Source organism: Cuculus canorus, chromosome 16 (genome assembly GCF_017976375.1).
Source record: "Cuculus canorus isolate bCucCan1 chromosome 16, bCucCan1.pri, whole genome shotgun sequence".
Lineage (NCBI taxonomy): Eukaryota > Metazoa > Chordata > Aves > Cuculiformes > Cuculidae > Cuculus > Cuculus canorus.
Window position 1 is genome coordinate 17,566,244 of NC_071416.1, and position 17,649 is coordinate 17,583,892.

At 52.8% G+C, this 17,649-nt stretch overlaps 1 protein-coding gene across 1 annotated transcript; it reads left to right on the plus strand.

Moving 5' to 3' along the window:
- The first annotated feature begins 2,748 nt into the window (after nt 1–2,748).
- GDAP1L1 (ganglioside induced differentiation associated protein 1 like 1) lies at nt 2,749–15,503 on the plus strand. Its single transcript, XM_009567553.2, has 6 exons — nt 2,749–3,258; nt 6,004–6,196; nt 9,534–9,707; nt 10,952–11,049; nt 11,197–11,311; nt 14,139–15,503. The coding sequence occupies exons 1-6, from the start codon at nt 3,079–3,081 to the stop codon at nt 14,480–14,482; spliced, it is 1,104 nt and encodes a 367-aa protein (XP_009565848.1). The 5' UTR covers nt 2,749–3,078; the 3' UTR covers nt 14,483–15,503.
- The last annotated feature ends 2,146 nt before the right edge of the window (nt 15,504–17,649 follow it).

The window sequence follows — 17,649 nt, forward strand, 5'->3', positions numbered from 1 at the left end:
AGCAGTTTAGTGTTCTGCATGAATTACCATTTGTGGTCACGTTTAAAGGTGCCCAGTGCTGCCTGTGGCAGAGGAAGGACAGGTGTTTTGGGTTCTTGAATGCAAGAGTCAGGCTTGTAGCAAACCTACTGGAACACAGCTGCTAACTTGGCATTGCTCAAACTAACCTTTTGGAGAACTCAATCCTAAACTTACTGTTTCTGTCAAAGCCTTCCCAGTTCAGCTCTCTCGCTTTGCTCCTCTGATGACTCAGCGACTCCTTGCTGCCTGCCTAAAACCTCAACCATTACTCACAAATGCTATCATCCCTGGGAATGCCTGCACAGCACAATTAACTTGATCGACGAGCATCAGCCCTTGGCCTCAGAGGCGGCCAGTTACAAGTGGTGCTGAGCGTGGCCTTGCCAGCCTCGCTGCTCCCAGCCTGCCACTGTACCTGCCCTGACAGGCCGCCTTTTCTGTCAAGATGCTCTAGGGTGGATGCCCAATCAATCCTCAGAGGAATAGGTCTAAAATTTTCTGAGAAGGCACTGGTGGGCTTGCACCACTCCCAGGACTTTCCTCAGAGCTGGTCCCACCTTTCCACTTCCTTTCAAAGCAGATCCAGTCTGGATTTTTTTCCAGTGTCTTTCCCCCACCCCAGCATTTTACAAGTCACTTGCCTGTCTAGTTTCAGGACTAGTTCAACTGAAGCAGGATTCAGAAGGGCACCTGGGGTCAATGAAATGTATTTCTTGCCTTACAGAAGCCAAGATGAGTCCTAGCTAAGCGTTACATTGGCAGATGCTGAATCAGGCCACTAGGAAAAAAAATCAATGGAGCCGATTCTACAGCTCAATTTCCATCCCCTCCCTATAAAACAGGGAAGGTGTTTTTTGTGCCTGCAAAGTCCCGTGGCCAGCTCTGGCCGCCTGCTCTCTCCCCTCCATGATGTTTGCATCGGCTCTGAGACAAGACACCCTGGATTGTGTATTTTCAAACAACCGGCACCCACAATCCTGCCCCAGTAGCACCTTCAGGCAGGGCTCTACTGATACCGCCAGGTCTGGCTGCACAGCACCCCATGGGTCATCCCAGCATCGACCCGTCTCACAGACAAGGATGCTGGGGACAAGAGGTGGAGGATGATCTCAAGGTCATGCAAGGTCAGGGCACTCCTAGGGGCTGCTGACACCAATATTGCTCCTCAAGCCTTGCTTACTTTATCAAGCCAACCCCGGTGAAATAGGTAAGTGCCTCCAGAGGCAACTGCAAGACCCAAAGGGATGCAGCGACTTGTCATTTTTTATTCCCAGTGGTGCTCTATTAACCAATCACATAATGTGCCACTAGATGGGGCTTTCTGGACAGTGATCCACAGGAAGGAACCACTTCTGCTTGGTCAAGCTGCTCCTTTCCTCAATCTAAAGGTGAAAGGAGCCCCTAAAGATGCTTCCTGGGCAGCGAGGGTTCTCCTGAGTGGAGCGGGCAGGAGGGGAGGCTGCAGAGCAGAGGGCAGGATTGCACAGGGCAGCAGGGCCAGCTCTTTGTTCAAAGCCCAATTCACTCTTTGGACTTTTGTTTGTAGCAGCGCAGGCCACCACCCTGACATTGCAGCCTGAAAGCAGAACCCAAGCAAGAGACTTTCTTTGTGGGGGTCTCCAGCAGCACTTGGGAAGCTCTGGGTGGGGGAAGGAGGATGGGTTTGAGGGCTGCTACCTATGGGGGAGATGGCAGGGAGGAGCCAGGACATGGCATAGCACTTCCCACCCTCCTCCATGTGCCATTGCCCTCCTGTGCACCCTTAGGAGCAGGACATCACCACAACTAAGGATGAATTTGCACCTCCCAACCGTCACAAAGTTGCTTCTTTCACTATGTTTGTGCAGCTGGGTACCAGTTTGGCCTCACTCCCTCCCAGTGCTCTTGGGCAAAGTGTGCCTTAGTTTCCTCACTTGAACCAGCTCTCCCAAACCTTACCCTATTTCCCTCCAGACCTGGGACCACTGCACCGGCCTCAGTGTGGGTGGAGATGGAAGCAAGAGATGGAGGAGCCACATTCAAACCCAGAGCCCTCAAGCAGCCCTGACCTGTGAGCTGACTCAGCTCTCTGTGCCTGCACCGCCCTCTCCATTCTCTCCAGAACCTGCTGCTGTGACCCCCCATAACTGGGCTGCTTTTGCCCCCACCACTGGCAGCCTGTCCCATGCTGGGGAAATTATCCCCAGGCTGCCAGATTGCTGGAGATGGAGCATGACAAAGCCAAATGTCATAAAACACGGGTCCAGGTGTCCAGGTGGCTGTGCCCCGAAAGGTGTCAGCTGCCTACACACGTTTGCCTGCAAACCTCTGGGTGATGCTCGTAGTGCCCAGAGAGCGGCAGTTCCAGAAGCCCCAGCACTCCCCGAGCAGCGGAAACCTGTCTGGTTTGTAATTGCGACACACCTAATTCTGTGAATGACCCTCAGCCATGCCTGCTTTGGTGCAGGAGGGCTTGGCCAGGCACTCAGAGGCTCGGGGACTCAGCGAGGGCTCTACCCTGATACAGGCTACAGGACACCCCACAGGCAATAATTAATTGTGCTCTCCAAATATCAGTGAATACCTTTAAAGACCCATTCCTGCTTCTTTTCATGAAGGCTGCAAGGCAAGCAAGACAGCTGCTCAGCATTTTAAAGCCAGTATCAATCAATGTTGCTATTTATTACATGTCTGCCATATCTAAATCAGTCAAAATCTTGATCTCTGCTGCAAAATATTGCTAAGGAGCCGCAGGGGCTGGAGCTGCCCTGGATTGATGAGCTGGCAGGCAGGCAGGCAGCAGGAGCCTCCGCTGCTGACTCGCCTATTGAAGCGATGCCTGCAAGCGTGGCACGTTTCCGTGAGAGCCCCGCCATGAGCAGGGACAGGCTGCAATTTTGCCCACACCACCGCCACCATCCTCGCCTGTGACCCCCGGCACACACCTCCGTGCACTGCCCACCCCAGCTGGGGAGATGGAGCTGCCCTGGGAGTGATGCTGCTGGCAGGAGCCCATGTGATGCTGGGCTAGCGCCGCGCTCGCTCCCTTGTCCCTCTCCCGCTCGCTTGCAGGCTGTCATGGCGACTCCCAATAATGTTACTCCCACCAACTGCAGCTGGTGGCCCATTTCGGCGCTGGAGAACGATGCAGGGAAATCCACGGAGGGGGAAGAAAACCAGGACCCAACAGACCCCGCTTTCAAATCCCAGGACAGATTGGTTTTGTATCACTGGACCCAGTCTTTCAGCTCACAAAAGGTAAAAGAATAATCGCTTGGTCGGGTTCCTGGGCAAGAATCACCTCCAGTGCCCAGGGCATCCCCTTACCTGGGGAGGATGGATGCGCTGGGAGAGAGGGGGCTCGTTCCCAGGGCTGGTGAGGGCAGCAGCGTGCGGCCGGGCAGCTCTTTTGTACCTGGGGTTCTGTGTTTTCAAAGCATCTGCCTGGGGAGGGGATGGGGGGGGGCGGTGCGCCAAATTCTGCTTTTGCTTTGGGGATCGTGGCTTGTATCGGGAGCCGCCTCGGCTTTGTGCTCTCTTGCAGCCCCGCTCCAGCGCAGCCAGGCCCTGGGACCACCCTGCGGCCCGGAGAGCGGGGGCAGCCCTGTGCCCCGCTCCTCCAGGGAGCAGACCCTGACACCACCGGGGCGCCCTGCAAATCCCATTCCCAGGGCACCCCTGCACCTTGCAAGGCTCGTGGGGCTAAACAGCGCGAAATCGTATTTTCCAGGCTACAGTAAATGCTCATTTTTCAGCACCACAGCTTTGTAGCAAACCTGACCTTTCCCTCCCGTCCCAATCCCCTCCTATTCCCACACCATTAATAATACTTGGGGGAGTGGGATATTCAGAGGGGTGGGGCCACCATAAAGCTCCCCTGGTGCAAGGGCCCCCTCCATCCCCGCAGGGAGGCCAGATGGATGCTGAGGGCAGAGACACGTGTTCCTGCTTGTAGACACAAAGAAAGAGGAGGATGCCCAATGCAGCAGGGTGGCTGCACATGGTCGGCTTCACCGCTGCCAGCAGTGGGTGACTAACGGGATTCTGATCTGCTCTGGCAAGGGATGCTCACGCCCGGCTTTCCCACCTTGTGCTGGGCTCGCTGCTATTTCTTGTCTCACTTGTCTGGCCACCAGCGGCAGGGGCGCAGTGGTTAAAACACTTTATTATACAGGGTTTCCTACAACCGGCCTCACCTATGCGGGGCTGGGGACGCCGGAGACAGTGCAGGGCACACTTGGAGCCACCTGGCACTGCTTTGAGCTTTGCTTTTGAGGTCACTTGCAAGGAAAGAATGCTTGCTGGAAGGCGGGCAAGGACAAGCTGGTGTGATGGACACCGCAGGGCAGGAGTGGTGGGGGCTGCATGGGAAGTCTCCAGCGGAGGAGTTTTGCTTGGAGCCGGCTGCTGGCAAAGCTTCTCCTGCTCTGACCCAGGAGCTGCTCAGAACCATCTTCCACAGTTCTGGGGATATTTTGGAAGGGTCCTGAGCCCCCACCAGGATCCAGCCCTGCCTGTGAAGGGATTTTTGGAGTCTTACAGAGAGCACTGGGTTTTTACACAAGATCCCTCATCGCTGTGGGCGCCAGCTGGGGGATCTGGGCATGTTTCATCACCCCTGACTGTGAGCCTCTCTGGGGGGCTGGCAGGGGCTCCCGTTGCCTGGAGGTTACCCCAGGAGCCAAGTCCTCCTGCCCGTACTGCTTCATATGCCCAGCAGCTGCCTCTTGTCAGGCTCTTGATACCAGAACACGAAAGCACAGGGAGTTTGGATTCTGATGCCCTGGGTGGTCCTGGCTGGGGTTTATCCACCAGCTGGGAGGAGAAGGCCAAGAGCAAGTTGCAGTTGAGCGACCAAGGCTTTTCTTTGTTTGACTTTAAAAGAAAAAATTAATTTGCCAGCCCTTTAAATTATTAATGACTAATTCCTCAGGAACTCTGAAGTACTGATAGAAATGCTTATATTTGTTAATTGTATTTTTAGCTGCTGCTAGTTGGAGGAAAACAAGTGCTTTTCCTGCATTCAGTGGTTCTGTAATATGGGGCTGCCTCATATCCCAAAGGTTTTTTTTGGCTGTTTGACTTACTTGGTTCAAAAGGGTCAAGTTTTATAACTCAGAAGCCTAAAACACCATCCCCAAGTGAATATTCAACACCATCTCAAGCACAAAGCAAAGCAGCAGAATCAGCCCCAGGGGCCAGCTGTGGGCGATGGGGATATTGCCCCACATCCAGACCCACTCCTGCCCTTCTGCACTGCTGGCTTGGCTTTCCCACCCGTAAGACCTGCCATTCGCTGGCCCTGGGGGGAGGGAAGGAAGCAGGTTGGGTACAAGAGGTGTGAAGTTGGCAGGTGCTGCCCCTGGGCTGCGGTAGTGTGGAGCAGGAGGGATGCCACACAGCCTGCAGGGGCTGCCTGACCAAACAGGGCATTCTCCCCACTCTGGCCTCAGAGCCCACCCTCAAGAGCAGGACATACCTGAGTTAGCATCCCAGCCTCCTTCAGTGGAGCAGTAGCACCCGCTGGGTGCAAAGCATAGCATTGCTGCAGCCTTGGCCTCCTCCTCCTCGAGTGTGTGCTGGGCTACGCTGGGACCCTCAGCAGCATCACTGATCCCACCCAGCTGGGGAGCTGCTGCCTCCCTCCTCCCACTGCTGAAGGATGGGTTCTCAGCTTCCAGCCCCTCCACCTGTTGTGTGGGCCACCAGAAACCTGAGGGAGGATGGTCGACGATCCTGCAAAGTTAGGATGGGCTTGGGTTTCATCCGTTTGCTGGGGAAAGAAATCCTCACTTCGCTGCCCAGGTTTTGTAGCTGCCCCATGCCAAGAGCTCTTGGCTTCTTGTGGGACAAGTGTGTACTGTGGTGCATCACTGTGTTTGAATGGTAGGAGAGAGCTGGGGAGGTGTGATGGGATGTCGGTGGGGCTGGTTTGCTCTGAGGGCTCTGGGAACCAGCTTGGTGCATGGGGCTGAGCCCTTTCTCCCTGGCCTCTCGCCCCAGGTGCGGCTGGTCATTGCGGAGAAGGGGCTGCCCTGCGAGGAGCGAGATGTCAGCATGCCCCTGATGGAGCACAAGGAGCCCTGGTTCATGAGGCTCAACCTGGGGGAGGAGGTACCCGTCATCATCCACAGGGACAACATCATCAGTGATTACAACCAGATCATTGACTACATGGAGAAGAACTTCACAGGAGGTAAGGCGGAGTGGGCGGGCTGTGTCTCAGGGATGAGGGGGGGTCACGACTTGGATCTCATTCAGGTGCTGTTTAGCCAAATGCATCCACTTTTGTCTGGGAAGTTTCAGCTTTAACTCAGAAGAGCAGCGAGCCACCAGCCCGCCCCAAACTTTTATGTTTTCCCATGAAAGTGCAGGATTTCTGGCCTAAATCGTCAAGTGTCCATTGATGCTGGAAAGGCTCTGTGAGGGTGCATAGCTGGGTCCCCCTTTTTTCTGCGTTGGAGGACACTCCGAAAGAGGACAGTTTCCCTTCACCCCTGTGTTGTACAGTGGCATCTCACCAGAGCTGCAGACAAGGCGAGACCCATGGGAATGCTTCTGAGTTTGGCTATCTTTGTACTTCGGCCCCAGGTAACAATATAAAAACTCCAGGAACTTCCCCGTGGCCCCGCTGAGAGAAGCTGGGTTTGAGACAGGTGCTGCTGCCCTTCTTCCCTGTGCCACCTGCCACGGGCAGGGGACCCTGCTGTCCCCAGTGCCGCTGTGCTTCCAAGAAATCTGCCTCTTTAAGGTCGAGCAAAGCCAGCGGTGCTGGGGACCATGGGCGGATGATGTGACACAAGCCCAGACGAAAGGACAGCCGGGAGAGGGAAGCTTGTATTTCCTCCAGAGCAGAGCTGCAGTCACTGGCCAGCAAAACCCGGCGCACAAGGATGCTGAGACAGTGCTCAAAGGTGGGTGTTTGCTTGGCCGCTGCAGCAAGCAGCCTCTCCCCAGCATCTCACATCCCTTTGCCCTCATTTCCCCAAACTTGCAGGCTGTCAGGCTGGGATGCTCCACTGGGGACGCATCAAAGCTGAGCAGGGAGCTCAGGCTGTGCCATCACGACGTTCGCCCCAGCATTCATCCCCCTTGCAACAGAGACATCAAAAACATCTCAAAATAGCTCCCAAAGAAAGGGCGTCTTGCCAGCTCAGCTGCTGTCCTCTCCCGGCCCCGCCGTGGTGGTGCTGCTCAGCAGAGGTATGATGCTCGCTCACTGTTGGGACAGTAGGGATGGGATTGGTCTGGAGGAACCCACGCTGGCAGCAGCTTCCAAGCAATGGGAGCCGCTTTCCTGCCCAGTGGCAGCCCTAGGGCTGAGGGGCAGTGGGGAACATCACTCCGTGGTCCCCACAGTCTGCAGCAGTTTCACCCGGTCTCTGCAAGGGGCAGGTGGCCCAGCATATGTGACAACAGGCTGTCCCCAGCAGGAGACACAGTGCTGCCCGTGTGCTGGGAAACTCCTGACGTTGAGATTTTCCAGCCAGGTGCAATTTCCTGCCTTTTCACTGAGAAATGGAGAAGAGAAGCTCCAGGGAAGAGGGCCTGGAACGTCACTGTCTGTGTGCTCTGCCCTGAGCCTTCGCCCACCAGCACTAGTCAGCAAAAGCATCGTCAGGACACTGTGACGTTGGATCAAAGGGGAATCATTCACTTTGCAGGAATGAGCAGAGTTTGAAAATGCATTATAAGGAGTATTCAGAGGCTTTTGGTTTCCTCTGGACTGGGACCATGGCCCTTTTCATTTGCCTACACGCACTCTGAGGTGATGGTTTGTCTTTCCTCAAAAGAGCAGTGAATGGTGCCACTAAGCCAGCTTCAAGGGTGCTTCCCACTAGCGCACGGCCCAGTGGTTGCAAGACACCACTGCTGAGCGGCTGATGGCAATGCATCCCAGAGCCTGAGTGAGGGGCTCCTCCAAGGGCAGCACCCCCAGCCTCATCCTGCAGGTTCCACCTTTGCAGAGCCCGTCAGTTGATGACCTTATGCAACAGCAACCCATGCGTGCAGGTCTGCCGTGGCATGCAAAGGCAGAGTGAGCACTGTCCTACTGATAAACCTCCTTGGGACATACTGAAAGACACAGGTTGGCAGCCGACTTGCTGCTATTTCATTGCGGTCGCACTGTCTCGCCGCTGGACAGGGCAGTGGCTCTGGATGTGCCAGTTTCTAGCCTTGGCACCAGCCCGTCAGGTGCTGGCCGAGAGCCTTATAGGAGGAGCACGCATGCTATAGCTTGGTTATTATTATTTCATTCAGCCAATCTCTTTTGTCAGATGGAAAATCCCTGCTCCGAGTCCAGGCAGTGCAGGCAGTGAGCAGCCTGTCAACAGGGAGGAGCTACCAAAACCTCCTCTCACTCAGAGGACACTAACCCTGATGCCCATCGGTCAGAACAACCTTATGGAGCCTAGCAGCAGAGACAGCCTGGAATCAGAGCTGCTAGGACATTTGCTGCACAGGAGCTGCCAAAATTACCCTGGCTCCTGTCCAGCTGCAGGTGCAGGCTGGCGCGATGCTGCCTGGTCCAGGGCAGGGCAAGCCGTGCGTCTCTGCTGGGTGAGCATCACCAGGCTGTGCTTGGAGCCTTGGTTCTGCCACCAGCAGTGGAGCTCAGCAGAACAGTCATTGTGGGTCCTCAATTAAGGAGCCACGTTGGCCACATCTGCCAAAGTCCTTCTGCTGAGCTACACTTAACTCAGCTCAAGATGCCAGCCTGCGGTGAGCCCTGCACTGCGGACAGCGTGTGAGCAACCGGCTTTACTGAGTCCCAGTTGTAAATTTACTCACTACCTACTAACTACTATCTGGAACTGTTGTAAACTTTTATGATCCCATTAAAAAAACCGACTTGATATTCTTGGGGGAGACAAGAGCAACGTTTCTCTCCTTGTGGTGTCACCTGCCATATATTTTGAGCTGGAAGTGTAATAAAAAGAGCACAATGCAAACTGTCATCTGTAGGAGATGAATAAAACCCAACAAGGTGAGAAGAAGCAGAGCGGGCCAGGGTGAGGGATGCTCCTGAGGCTGAGCACCAGCAGAGCAAGGAGGGAAGATGTACCCAGCTCCTTTGGTCATATGCTCCCTGACTACCCAAGGGAACCGTTGCTACTGGTGTAATGAGTGCATAACTCAGGAGATCCCACACTCACATCCCTGTGTTTTACCTCTTTTCTGCAGAACAGGAAGATTTTGTTTCCCTTCTGAGAGATGTGAAACCACAGTGTGCAATTCAGGGGCAGCAGAGGTGAAGAGCTTCCTGCCCTGAGCTCGTGGGGCTGCAGGGCTGAGTAATCCCTGTGGTCCTGCGGGTTTGCCCATCTCTGGGCACAGGCTGGACGCGCTCCTGGTTGGGATGGGCAGCAAGGAGGGAGCAGAGTGTACGTGGGGCACAGTTTTGGCTTAATGAACTGCCACTGCCAGCCCTGCTCAGAGGTAGCTCCAGCTAGGATGGCACACTGGTGTCCTGCAGCCTAAAGAGCCACTAACGAGAGTACCTCTAACCGTTTTTCCTTTTGCCCTTGCAGAAAATGTCACCCAGCTGATTCCCGAGCCGGGCAGCCTGCTGCACTCGCGGGTGCTGCAGTACCGGGAGCTGCTGGACTCGCTCCCCATGGACGCCTACACGCATGGCTGCATCCTGCACCCCGAGCTCACCACCGACTCCATGATCCCAAAGTACGCGACTGCTGAGATCCGCAGTAAGTTGCCTCTCCAGTGGGGCTGCCCAGGGCTGGTGCCAGCAGGACGGCTCCCCCAGCCCTTCCTTTAGGCTCTGTGCAGCTCCACAGCCTGGCCAGACACCCTACTCTTGCTCGGCTCCCCTTTCCAACAATGCAGACAGGGACAGGGCTGGGAAATGGCAAAGCGCAGCTAAATTTTGAAGATACTGACCCCATCTAGAGGTTTTGGAATCCCATGGGTCTCTGGGCTCACATGAGCCATGCAAAATTCTTTGCCCAGCTCTTTCTAGGGCACATGAATTTACTCCATCTCCCACACATCCCCCTCTCCCTCCAAGCTCTAAAGGCGAAGGTGGGTGACTACAGCCTGATTGAGTTGCATACAGTGGATGAATCGGCATAAGACTGTGTACCTGACCTTCAAGCGCTTGTGAAACATTGATGATGCTTAATATAACTCAATGGCAGGGATCGCTTCTGGAGAGAGTCCCTTGCCAGAAAAGTGACCTTGTTAGGAGAGCACTGGTATTTCTCCCCTCCTTTAGGCTCCAGATCCAAGCAGTGCCCATAGCAAACACAGTTCCCCCTGCCCAGTCCCTTCAACTGTCTGGGTTGTGCATAGTTCCTCTGAAATGGGATGTACTCACGCACAAAGAGAAATAGGCTGTTCTTGAGGAGTAACTTATGGTCTGCCCTGCCTCTGCTGGCACCCTGCACAGGTGGCTTTCCCTGTGTCACCAAGCCTCACCTCCTCCTTGGGCAGATGCAAGGTGCAGAGTCCACCTCCTCCTCAAAGGGTGCTGCTGTGATGCTGTGAGCTTCAAGCCTTGTGGTGGAAAATGTGGAAGCTCAGAGGTGTTCTTACAGTAAAAGACAGAGATCTGCTGGCAGCTCTAATATGAATCCAGCAGAGGAAATGAAGAACTGAAACCCCCTCTGAAACCCACAGAGATGGACCTCGTCAAGGCCAGAGAGGGGGACCTGTTGCACCCTGCAGCCAGCGCCGCCCTGCTGTGAGTGGATGTGAGGGCTGAAGAAGCCATGTGCTCTTGGGAGGGCAGTTGATGCCCTGGCCACCCACCCCTACAGCAGCACAGTGGTGGAAAACCACTAATTGGGCTCATTTTGTCCCTCTGGGGTGTTTTTTCTTGGTGCTACAACACTGTTTTGCATGCAGGACAAGGTGCTTTGCTACCAGACAAAAGGTCATCCCTACCCCTGCCAAGCACAGCTCCCTCAGCCTTCTGTCTGTCTCCCTGCAGGACATTTAGCTAACGCCAGCACAGAGCTGATGAAGCTGGACCATGAAGAGGAGCCACAGCTATCAGAGCCCTACCTCTCCAAGCAGAAGAAGCTGATGGTAAGTGGATCAGAGCCTTACACGTATCTTTGACACTGGGGGGACACGACCCATGGGACCTGCCATGGGCACCTGGTGCCCCATTTCCTTGTGTGGTTGCAAAGTCCGACTGACCATCCATCCATCCTAACCCCACTTTCTACCCAGGCCAAGATCCTGGAGCACGATGACGTGAACTACTTGAAGAAGATCCTTGGTGAGCTAGCGATGGTGCTAGACCAGATTGAGGCAGAGCTGGAGAAGAGGAAACTGGAGTACCAAGGTAGGTCCTGGGCTGCATTTATGGGGTGTTTTCCACATGAGGCTGAGGTGCAATGTCAGGAACAGTGGATGGCTTTGCACTTGATGAACATCCCCCGCAGGGCAACCACTCGTGGGGTTGCGGCTGCTGCTGGGTTCTCCTGTTTTTGTGTGACTGTCGTTTTTGCAGCCTCAGTCTTATGAGCCTCTGGCAAACCACCCTTGCTCTGAGGAGTCCCTGCACCCTTTGCCACAGGGGACAGTGGGACCCCTGTCCTCACGGCTGCTCTGTGGGAGCTCCAAAGTCATCTCAGGGCAGTGGCAGGTCCCCTCTGCCCCAGTGAGCATGTGCTGGCAACTGATGCCCTGACTGATTCAGGACAGAACAGCACAAGGAGCTCAGACTGCTGAAAGAACAGAGTTGAGGATGTGGCCTGTAGCCAAGTCCCCACTGGCCACGGGGCTGTGGCACATCCTGGTGGAGCACAGGCAGGGAAACCCAATAGGAATTTGAGGGGCCTCGTAACGGTGGGAGCTTTTATAGTACCTGCGTCAAACACCAGCGGGTGGGAGAGAGCAACACCAGCCATCCCTGACATCAAATACACCAGGCTGGGTGCTTGCCGAGAGCCACCCTGGCAGACAGGGAGACGTGGGCACAGCTGGGCATCGCTTGTCCTGCCATGGCCTCAAATGACACGGTCATACTCCCAATGCCAGCAGGGCTTGTAACCCCAGTTGTGGGAGGGCTGTGGCTGCCAGCACAGCAGTGCCAGGTCCAGAGCAGAGCCCAGACGTGGTAAATCAGGGCACGGCACCCCTGCTGGCCCCGTGCCCGTGGATGGCCTCAGCCATGGGAAACCGTGCGTCACGCTTGGACACTTGGAGGTGGCAAGGTCAGGCCCTGCAAGGCACCAGGTTGGGCCTTTGCTGAGAGCCTTGATGCATTTACAGCAGCACCCTGCATCGCCCTAATTGCCTCCAACAAACACCCTCAATAATTAATCTGAGCGCTGGGACAGCTTGGCAGAATTCAGCCTAATGAGGTGCTCTCAGAGGATATCCCGGGTGCCTGGAGCAGAGTGGCGGCTGCTGCCGCCAGCACCTGGGCACTCCGCTGCCTTTGATCCGTGTGTGCTGCTCTTGCCCTCTGCTCCAGGCCCCCGAGCTCCCCTCGCCATGCCCACAGCCGGGATCTCAGCAGCGGGCACAAGCACCAGCCCTTTGGCAGCTCCCCAGGAGCTGCAGTGCAGCAGCTCTCCTCCCACGCAGCCCGAGGCGCAGGACTGCAGGCAGAGCAGGGCAGGAGGAGGGTGGGAGATGCTGCAGGAGCATGGGGTGACCCCTGCCACAGGCACTCTGCTCGGCTGGGACAGGCTGGTCTGAGCTGGGGCTGCTGCAGGTGCTCAGGGGAGGAGTTGCCCTTGCCCACACTTCTCTAGACCGCAGCAGTGGGCGCAAGCCCAGAGCCAAGAGGGGAAGGGCCAGGTGACGGCTCTCTCCCAAAGTCACGGTCCACATGTCGGCTTTCTCCTTTGCCTACAGCAGTGCCTGGGAACACAGCGGGCACCTCAGTCCCATTTCCCTTACTTCCAAGCCAGAACATCCTCAGGGTTCCCAGAGCACCCAGGAGGCCCCGGCTCCAGCACACCCCCCCACCCCCCCCACACAGATAATTAGACATTGACAATATTTATTGACTAATTAGGCACAGGCAATCTGTCCACTTGGCTTGTATCCCTAGCAGGATTAGGCAGGTTGCCAAGTGGTTACAAATGAGGGCTGCTAATTACCAGCAATTCCCCTGGCCTGGCCCTGTAGGCAGCCTGGCAAAACCAGGCCCTGCGCAGGATGCAATAAAGGTGCTGCTCTCTCCCTCCTAGATTTAACAGCCACAGGACAGTGGAAGAGCCACAAAATTAAGGATCTGGTGCAAAGCTGCGGGCTCAGGCTTGATGGGGACAGGTCTTGTTCCCATTCTTCTGTTCTGCCCTGCCTGTGTCTCCCTTCATCTACCTTGGCTCCATCCCAGCCCTGTTCCATAGTATTGAAAGGGCACAGTGGCAGTGTTTAACACTACCCTGGCCTCAGCCTGCCTCTTCCAGCCTAACAACACCTTGGCTTATTCCTGGACATCTCTCTGATAAGGTTATTTCTATGGTGTCCCCTTATCAGGGGCCATCAATGCTTTGGTGCTTCTCCTCACATTTGCACCAAGCTCTGCCTTCCCCAAAAGTCTGGCTCTTGGTGTGGGTGCGCTGCCAGTTTTGGTGTCCCAGAGCTACAGGAGAGGGGACAGAGGCAGCACACAGGGAGAGCAGCCAGGCCAGGCCAACAAATGTTTTTCATTCCCGAGGATTTCTTACAGCCCTAAAATAGGACAAGTTAAACGTGACACTCCTGAAACAGCTCCCGGTGCAGCCAAGGGCAAACGCTGCTTTTGCTGCCCCCAATCACTAACACAGCAGAAGAGGTCACTGCTCTGCATCTTCCTTCAAGAGGGGCCAAGGGCCTTTTTCTAGGGACCCCCTGGGTATGGGAGGATGCCATCTCGCGCTGGTCTTGGCTTGGGAGAGAGGCAAAAAAAAAACGTTTTGCAGACAGCTATTTCTATCTTCATGTGGACTATAAATGATCATGTTGTATTTCCAGCTTTGTGGCCGCATATATCCTCTATCACAGAGCCTGGTAGGTGGGGTCTGATCTCTTAGGACACCAGAAAGCTGAGAAAAATCACCCCAGGCCCAGTGCAAATGCTCCTGCCTTCATGGGTCTTTTGAACAAGCCTTTAGGTGCCCGCCCAAGGGTTTCTTCTCACCCTACCTGCTCTGTCACTTCTCTCTTTCCAGGGCAGAAGTGTGAACTTTGGCTCTGTGGATGCGTCTTTACTTTGGCCGATGTCTTGTTAGGAGCTACCCTGCACCGCCTCAAGTTTCTGGGACTCTCTAAGAAATACTGGGAAGATGGCAGCAGGCCTAACCTACAGTCCTTCTTCGACAGGATACAAAAACGCTTCGCCTTTAGGAAAGTTTTGGGAGATATACATACCACACTCCTCTCCGCAGTGGTACCCAATGCCTTCAGGCTGGTCAAGCGGAAACCTCCCTCCTTCTTCGGAGCCTCCTTCCTGATGGGATCTCTAGGGGGAATGGGATATTTTGCTTATTGGTACTTAAAGAAAAAATATATCTAGTACTGGCTGCTTGGTGTTTAGTTTGGTGTCTCTGTGCTGTGTGAAATTATGATGAAGCCTCAGTAACTGTAATGAAATTTGAAGCAAGGTAATGAATAATTATATTGTTTAATGTAACATTCCATAGTCTAGAAGTAGAAATGTATACTGCAAGGAAATAAGACAAGAACAACAAAAAATGTGTCAACTTGTAAATGCCTTTTTTAGGTTTCAGTATTCAACTCCAGCGAGAAGCTCAGGGGTTCACAGGCTCAGCTGTGCCCACCGGGAAATGATGCCACCTCCAGCACCGGCCGGCTCCAGTGGGAGAGACAGGAACCCCAGGAAGTTTCCCAACACCCAAGTTAACTATTGGGACTTGGATATTCAGTCCTGTAGTTTTGTGTTTCCAAATTTTTCACTGGCCACATTTCACAAAAGCAGGTAGCAGGGACTTTCTTCTCCCAGAAGGAGTTGTGTTGTCATGCTCAGAAGCTTTCCTGGGGGCAGGGTGCAGTAGCTGGTCACAGTTAAGGTGGATTTATGTTCTTCAAATATTCATTTTTTAAATTATTTTCATTAAAAGGAATATTTTTTATTGAGCTGCTCTTCGAATGTATCCACTTTCTACGTCTGGTTCCGGTGGGCTCTTTTTAAAAGACTTGAGTGTCTGTCTTTAACTGCTGCTCTTTTTTTCCTGAGAAAAATCATTTTGACTTCCATCCTGAATTTTAGCACATGAAGGAGATTATTATTTTAAGCCTTTTGCTTCCGTTTCTTGAGTTTTCCTTCACGGATTTGAAATGCGTCTTTCACTGACTAAGCATATCTGGAACTCTGAAAAAGTACGACCATTTTCAGACTTTTTCAGCACTTTCCTGAAGACACTTTGGCTTTTCTCTGCCATTGTGGGCTCTTTCCTGTCATTTCCTCGCTGTGTGTTTTCCTAGAGAGACTTTGCACAGAATCACGTTGATGACTTTCTTGTGCCTTTTGCATGTTGGAAAGAATAACAGGCCTCACTGCTACTCATGCTTTGAAAACTGAGATCCTCAATAAACCATATGGGAGGAGTAACAGCTTCACATTTCTAAATGTGTTTCAACATCCTTCTAAGTCTTACCTCAAAGCATGTCTGTGGGCTGAGGGATGTGCTGGTGGTTTGTGCTTTTTCTCATGTACTGCATTGGTATAAAACTTGCATGGAAACAATAAGCATTCCTCTTGCCAAGCACTCATTTCTGTAAGCGCTCAGCCTTCTAGGATCTCCTCTGGCAGGCTTTCCAAGCACTCCGGTGATACCCAGCGAGTCATGCTGCATCTCTAGGCTCAGGAGCATATGCCAAACCTGGCTGAAGCAATACAAATTGCATTAGCCTCTGACTCAAAAATTAGCTTTATGTATTTGAAAGCAGCAGGATTTCCCAGGAGCTTTGGTTCTTGATACAGCCTAGCAGTCATGGAACTGGGAGTATTTAGCAGGAATTACAAAAGATGAGCACAGAGAGATTAGACAATGTAAATTGCACAAATTTATGCTGAGCTTGTCACTATTAGGCACGCTGGTCTACCATTCTTCTGGACTACAATGCCATGTGTAGCTGCAAAAGCGTTGAGTTCTCCATGCCACCCCTCAGTGATTAGGGCCACATTAAATACTGGCACGAGAGAACCCAAAACCACCACCTGCAGCCAAGGCTGCGGAGAGAAACATGACAGGCACACACTCCTCCAAACACAGTTACGTGTTAGCTTCATGGTATCAGGGACTTTGGGAAAAAACTGTTATTTCGCTGCTTTTTGAAGAGAGAGGCATGAGGGTCCCCAGAGGTGATCCCTTTACTAATCTTAAAGGTGTAAAAACACATAGCAGAAAACAAAAGAATTTATAAAGATCCACCGACATGAAACTCTTACCAGGATTTCATCCTTTGTCCGCTGTTCCGCACACACGTTCCCTGGTGATACCCAAAAACTCATGACTCTTCTTTTCTCTAGAAAGGAATATTTATTGGATACAAGGCAAGGAAATCTAGAGAGAACAAGAGCAAATAATTTCTCAGTTCTCAGGATTTCAGCCCAAGAATGAGGCAGAAGGAAGCTGCTTAGCCACACTGTTGCTTGTTAATTTGTGCTTCCTTTTATTTTTTTTTTTAACACAAAGAATAAATTTAAAGTCATAGAACAAATCAGAACTCTGAACACTGGAGAAAACAGGCATTCGTTTGCTTTGCTTTGTTTTGTAGCATACTATTAAAATACAACTCTTACAAGGAAGCCAGCAGAGCCAGAATCTGGAATAAGGTGCAGGTCACGATGCGTGAGAGCAGTCAGTGATGTTGCTTTGTGGCTGCTGGGAAGATGCTGTAGCGATGAGCTTTCTACAGGGTCTCAGCTAGGACTATTCACTAGCAAGCCTTTGTTTTGGAATAAATTTCAAAAAAGCAAAAATCCATGAATCCATGCCACTCCCTGTCACTAAGCCTTGTTTCCTTGCTGTCGTAATGAAAAAAACCACCAGAACTTTGCTCTAGGGAAAAGCAGCCTGTGAGAGTGATAAAAAGATAATTGCTATGACAGGCAGAAGCTGGATTGATGTTCAAGATGATGCTGAAGTGAACAGAGAGATGAATGTCACCACCCCAATCGATCCAGCTTAGTAAATTCCTGTAAGTAGCCCTGTGGTGATTACAGGCTGTCATCATAAAAAGATGCTGTCGCTCTAGCAGATCTGAGCCTAATCAGACTTTTTCTGCTCTAGTTCCATTTAAAAAGGGAGACCATTGCACTACATTGCCATATGTCGGATGTTTGCTTCCCAAGCAAACATTTTCGGTACACAGACATAGGAAAATGATAGCAAAAAATCTGTTTTCTCACTCCAGGACTTTATGCTTTATGTTGGACACCTTACAATTTGCTGCCAAGAAATTCTGTAGCAGCTGCCATCACTGAAGCACCAGCTTGGCTCCACTAGGTAACAGAGGGAACTTGTGCTCTTATTCTGCACCAAACAGTTCCGCATGCCTGATCCAACCCCAGTTAGGCTCCTTCTTAGGTTTTACCCTGTAAGTGCTTATTTACCCAAACAAATTTTTATCCTTCAAAATACCTGTGTTTGAAAGAAATGTGCTTTAAGGCACCTTAGGGCCTTAAAATCTGTATTTGTGCTGGAATGTGGAATGAAG